General features: G+C 35.6%; 1 protein-coding gene across 1 annotated transcript; it reads left to right on the plus strand.

Annotated features, from left to right (window-relative positions):
- Positions 1-617: 617 nt before the first annotated feature.
- On the plus strand, positions 618-2,363 carry LOC114379363 (PLASMODESMATA CALLOSE-BINDING PROTEIN 5-like). The gene is made up of 3 exons (XM_028338003.1): positions 618-1,213; positions 1,336-1,363; positions 1,909-2,363. The coding sequence occupies exons 1-3, from the start codon at positions 889-891 to the stop codon at positions 2,078-2,080; spliced, it is 525 nt and encodes a 174-aa protein (XP_028193804.1). The 5' UTR covers positions 618-888; the 3' UTR covers positions 2,081-2,363.
- The last annotated feature ends 4,281 nt before the right edge of the window (positions 2,364-6,644 follow it).

Raw genomic sequence — 6,644 nt, forward strand, 5'->3', positions numbered from 1 at the left:
TTGCTCCTGCAACTTGGATGCTACAGATTGTAGAATTCCGCTATTTAATTCCTGAACAATGTCATCTTCTTCCATGATTTGGTTCCTTAAAACACTTCTTCTTAAGTGTTTTTCATGGTTAGGATATAAGGAATCCGAGGAGGCTCGGGGGATTTGGCTTCAAGATCCAATTCGTGTTGACGGTTCAAAAATTTTGTTTGATGGGAATTTTTTTTCCCTCTAAATAATAATAAATATAGTGGTGGCTCAAAACCACTACTATATGTAGGTGAGGAAAATGACTGATTGCATTAAAAAATTAAAGAGATTCAAACGCTAATAGAAAAACTAAGTAACTTAATTGAATGTTTTTAATAAACTAAGTAATCAAATTAGATATTAATTTTTTTTAAATAATCATTTTAACTCAATTAAAAAATAATTGGAGTTTCTGAAATATAAAATATCATTCTAAACAAAAACTAAAAGATATAAAAGATCATTACATATAATTTAGCCTTTTTTCAGAAATAAAATCATTAAAAAAACATGTGAACGAATGTGTTACTGATTAAAAAAAAAAATCCAAGAAAAGTAGCATAAAAAAAGAATGCAAGCAGACAAAGTTTCAGATGTACCAGTCACTGTTACGATTACGAAAACACTAGCTTTCAATTTCATTCACTCTCTTCTTCCAACACGCACACTCACCTCACACACATTCTCTCTCCGTCTCTTCGATTTTTCTCCTTAAACACCAGTAACGGTCACATTTCCAACACCTCCAATAACTCAACCATCTTCATCTTCATCTTCACAAACACATTTAAATCCCACAGCACAAATCCCAACCCAACGTCACCCATTTCTCTTTCTTCCCTTCCTTCACTCACCGATAACTCTCCCACAATGACCACCCGAAAAAGCCTCGTTCTTTCGCTCCTCCTCCTTCTGGGCCTCTCCCCGCTCTGCGCCGGCGCCGCTCCGCCGCAGGAGCTGTGGTGCGTGGCGAAGAACAACGCGGAGGACGCGGCGCTGCAGGCTGCGCTGGACTGGGCCTGCGGGGCTGGCGGCGCCGACTGCGGCCCAATCCAGCGCGGTGGGCCCTGCTACGACCCCACCAGCGTGCAGAATACGGCGTCGTTTTCCTTCAACGACTATTTTCTGAAACATGGCATGACCGACGATAGCTGCAACTTCAACAACAACGCTGCCGTCACTTCCTTGAACCCTAGTCAGTCAAACACTCAAACCCCACTTTCTCAATGTGGATAAAAAAAATCATGTCTTAAGATGTTAATTTGTTTCATGAAGCTAATGCCTCATTCTTTTTTGTTTTGGGGCTTCTGTTTTCAGGTCATGATAATTGCAAGTTCCCCTCCGGGTAAATTGAGCTTGGATTTTACTCTTTTTTTTTTTTTGGAATTTGTCAATTATGAATTTTTGTTGATTATGAAGGTTTGAATGTGAGGAAAAAGTAAGTAATCTCAGTTGTTGATGAGAAAATCAATTAGTTGATATTGGTGATGTAACTTGTGCATTTAATTCATAAATCGGAATAGTTGGATGAAAATCGTATAGGTCACATTTTGAATATACTGGCTCGTGCCCTTTTTTTTATAACTAAAACTTGTTTCTTATAAAAAAGGATTTTTAAGTTGGATTTATTTAGATATAAAATATAAGCCGGGCGATCTTCATCTAATGGATCTCATTAGATGAATGTGTGAATATAGGAAGTTCCTGAATGCTGAGAGTCTCATTGATATTGCAACACATTCATGACTTGTTATACACGTGCGTGAAGTATTGACCACTGCTAAATTTCTTTTCAATCAATGAAATTTCACACTGTTACTTTACTTTTAAAGTGGGTTTTTTCACTTTAATGGAGAGGATCTTGAGTTGAGACATGTTTTTGTGATGCAGCAAGACGGGGAGCAACGGGAGTTTTTCTGGATCAACAACACCCACTTCATCTGTTGGATTGGGACCCAGTGAAGATTTCAGTGGGTGCACGAGAGTTTCTTGGGGGTGGTGGTGGTTTTGGCCTTTGAGTTTTATTGGGCATTTGATGTTTATGGTTTCTGTTTTTGGATGATAGGAAGTGAAACTGAAAAGTAGCACTTGATTTGATGAGGGAATTGAATTGCAAGAGATAAGTTTTCCTTGTTCACGTTGCACAGGTTATACAGTGTAGGAATATATCAAATTTTGTGTTGTTGGCAACCTAGATCTGAAATGGTGAATGATCTGTTCTGAAGGACTTTTGTGCCTCATTTGAATTTTGGTCAATGCTTCAAGATTTTATGAGTCATGGTTGTTCAAACTACGGTATTTAAAGTGTTGATAAATAAATAAAAGGGGGAAATTGAGATTGGTAATTATGACCTTTATATGATATGATTTGTTAGTCTACTACCTTATACTAAAAGAACTGCCAAAGCGCATACGTGTCAGCTCCACGATTTTCGGCCGGTTTAATTTTTCTCTCTCGTTGAAATCGCATTTAGTTCGTTCCGAATGTTTTTTCTTACGCTGCATTTTGGTTTACTTCCTTTTGTTTCTTCAGTTCGCGCTTCCATCCATTTCTGTTGAACAAATTTTTCAAAATCATGAATTCACGCTTTCTCCTTCTTCCCGTGCTACCTACCTACAATAGCTCTACACGGCTGAGCTACCAAGGATATGAGGTCACGTCGCTGAGTTAGGAAGCTTCTTGACCTTTTGATGTTCAGCAACAAATGAATAAACCAACGCATACTCAAAAGCTACTCATTTCTCTGTTTCCATCTTGTGTATTCATCTTCTCCTCTAGGAAAGCTCCGCTGTGCATCTTCAGCAAGCTCACAAGCTCATTGTCGGAGAGATTTGTGGGTGAGTCAAGCTATTTTTTTGTGTATCGTTTCATGCATGACTCAAGCTTTCATCATTTTCATCTTTTATCAGCCTATGCTTCAATGAATCTATAAAAAGACACAAGGATTTTTGTCATACTCTGCTTTAAAGTTCAAGCATTTTTCTCCTTTCTCATACTTTTTCATTTCAAGTAAGTTTAAATGGTGTTTGTTAAGTATTTAAAACTCTTGAAGTTTTTTTTTAAAACATATTACTATGCAGTTGTGGAGCAAAGTTTAATGGTTGCTGGTAAGGATTTAATGATCTAATAGCAGTATTCCTTTGAGTTTACTGATAATAGAAATCATTTTGAAATTTTGATATAACTATAGTTTTTGTGTTTGTTTGGCACTATTTCGTAGATTGAATTCCATAGCGGAAATAAATGATGACAAGGAAACTTGGAAGGTTGTTGTTTGACTGATAAACATGTGGACTATACCAAGATTACCTAGGTTTAATATCGAGCTAATTTTTATTGACAAGGAGGTTAGGTTACCTGATTTATTCAGTATGGTGTATCCATTGGTTGTTGTAAGTTTTTTTTTTTTCAAACGACATGTTTACAAAAACTAGCTTAAATGAATCACTCAGTATGGTGTATCCATTGGTTGTTGTAAGTTTTTTTCCAAACGACATGTTTACAAAAACTAGCTCAAATGAATCACTGTCAAATATTCATCGTCCAAGGTGATAAAGTTCTAGCTCAAATGAAGAATGTTGATGTTCAAATGGTGAATGTAAATTTTGAAGTTGGAAAAACTTATGTGATTCAGAACTTTGAAGTAAAGAACAATAGTGGTTAGCATAAGACTACACAACATGCTTTTAAAATTAACTTTGTGAAAACAACCAAAATTACGACCCAAGAAATACCTGAAATACTCGAGACTATGTACAATTTCACAATGTTTGATGCCATTGTAAATGGCTCTGCCAGACCTGATTATTTAATAGGTACACTACTACAAAGTTGGTATTCTACGATGCGCTTTCAACGACGGTGATTCCAAAAACCGACGTCGTTTTAGAAGCGATGGCACTTTAGTAAATACCAGATATATTTCAACGACGTTTTTGTTGAAAACAACGTCGAATTCGCATTACATAGATGGGTTTAGTAGACACCGTCGTTGAACTGGATTATTCAAAGACAGGTTTTATAAACATCGTCTTTGAACTGGATTAATTTTCATCTTTTTCCCTCGCGTAGTCGTACTATACTCATTTTGCGCCCTTTGTCTCTCTAAGCTGGTTCTCTTCGTGAAGGCTTTCCACCACTGTCGTGGTTCTTGTCGACGATTATACAGGTCAGGTCGTCGTAGTCCTTCACAGTCATTGTGAAAGGTCATTTTCCATTAGTGTCGGGCATGGGTCCATTTGTGTTTCATTTTCCAGTAACATACCATAACCTTTGTTGCTGGTTTCGTCCATGTTTAATTTTTTCTGATTCAAAAGGTTTTTCAAAGACGTACATAGAGGGTCGAGCTCAATATAATACCTTGTGTTAGAGCTTGTGATTGTATATCAGTTAGTTTGATAGTAGCACTGATGATCTCTTAAACATCTAACAGGAATTTGAATGCTTGAATTTAAATTGTGTAGGAAGTGGTTTGTTGTCATTTGAATGCTTCATTTACACTGTCTTATGTAGTAAAGTGTTTTTTCTAAATAATTTTTTATATCCATGATAGTCCATTTAACTTTTTTTACTGAATCTGGAGAACATGTTAGCCATGCCATTTTGATATGTTCAATTGTCCATTAATTTCTATATGCTTTTTCTTTGATTATTGCTATTTTTTATTCCCATGATGGAGTTCTGGTTATTCAATTCATATGTCTGGCCTTTGTTTGGATTTGACTATTACATGTTTAGATTTGCTTATTTTAGGGGCTCGATTTATTTTGGTCATGAATTTCTGCTAAACCATGTGATGGCATGATGTGCACCTAATTTCTTAGTGGAGTCTTTATTTTACTCTTGGCTGATGCATTTACCAGTTTGCCTTTATTTATTTATTTTTATTTCAAATTAGGTATATAGAAAGTAGAAGAATAGGAGTATGGTAGAAACAATAAAATAAATTCCTATTTGTGTTATAGACTTGTGAATTTAAGTTGCTGATAACTAATTAAACTTGAAAATGTGCAATTTATATTGATTTATACTTGAGATATCTTAGGCAAGTGTATTTATCTGAAATGACAATGGTTGTGATTTGTGAATCTTTGCTTAATTTCATAGGAGCATTGTTTGGGCGTTATTATGACAAGGATTCAAAGGTGTACACCCAATTATCAACTATTTGCTTGATTGTTTGTGTAACCTACGGTCATCATCCGGGGGAGCATCATTTATTTTGTAAGACATGCATGTTTTCTATGTTAATTTATATGTTTGTTTACTTTTTTTTATGATTATGTCAATTTATTATTTAATATATTTCTCTATATTTATAAGTTTGTAGTACTGCAAGTTCTTAATAATCTGGTTAGGGACTTGTGTAACTCCTTGCATTCCTTCTCCTTCTCTTCAATATTTCTAAGGATATAGTCCCTATTTGCTTCTGCTATCTTTTATTTCTCTTGTAGTTCCAAGAGATTTTGCTGGAAATCAATAATCTCATTTTTCATTGTCTCTGTCTTATCGGTCAATCCCTTGAGTTGTTGGTCAATAAATGCCATCACACTTTTGCTTTCTATTTCCCTCTTACTAAAAGAAGAGACTTCCCTTTGAAGTGATACATTATGCTCTACAAGCTCTCTAACTCGTTCACAAAGCCTTTGCTCTTCTAATTGGTACTTCTCAAGCTTAAATGACCAGTCACTTGACCTCTTGTCCAATTCCTTCTCCAATGCTGATTGCATCTCATTCTTTTCTTTTTCTAGTCTATGAGTACGAAACTCCAATTCTATCTTTACACGTCTAAGTTCTTCCCTGGCAGAGATTGTTCCAGAGCCAAGCTTATTTCTCCTCTAGTAGATGTATGATTGTTTGAATCAATGCTGACACATCATGATGTAAACCCATTTGCACAAGGATTGAGGATAGATCTTCAAAGGTTTTTTTTAAAAAAAAACTTGTATGAAATTCAGAAAATGGAATAGATAAGGAGAGAGAAAGTGGTGAGTTTATGGAGGGCTGAATGGAAGGGATTTGGTTCAAAGTCTGAATGTATTTGGATGGAGATTGATGATGATAACGATGGTGTTCAATTGGGATTAAAGGCTGGTTTAAGTTTGGCAATTTTTTTAGGAAAAAAAAGAAACCGTAAATTTGAGTTTAAGCTAAAATTATGGTGGCTGGTTGGGGAAAAATAATTTCTGGGTTTGTTTAGGTTGAATGAAGGTTTATAAGGATGAAGAAGGAGAATGAAGAAGGTGGTTAGAAGAATCACTCCTCCAAAATTGGTGTCACACACAAGGTGGTGTTCCTTGATAAACCAATTTCTTGAATCACTCAAGTAACTAAGGAGATTCACTCTCACACTTTAGAAGGTGATTAAAACTCAATTCAAGGTCTATTTTTTATTAGAAAATGCACAACCCATAAATAGGAATGACATCTAGTTGGTTACAGAAGCGAGAAGATGAAATGATCACCAATAACAACAATTGATGGTGTCATTATACCTAATTAAAACTAGAATTAAGACACCAAACATGTGGAAAAATGTGCAACTCCTGGTCAGCCAAGAGGCAACCACAAGCCTAGAGTTTTCACCTTATTAAACCTTAATTTCTTCAGATTGAAACAAGCCCAT

This window comes from Glycine soja, chromosome 12, assembly GCF_004193775.1.
Source record: "Glycine soja cultivar W05 chromosome 12, ASM419377v2, whole genome shotgun sequence".
NCBI lineage: Eukaryota > Viridiplantae > Streptophyta > Magnoliopsida > Fabales > Fabaceae > Glycine > Glycine soja.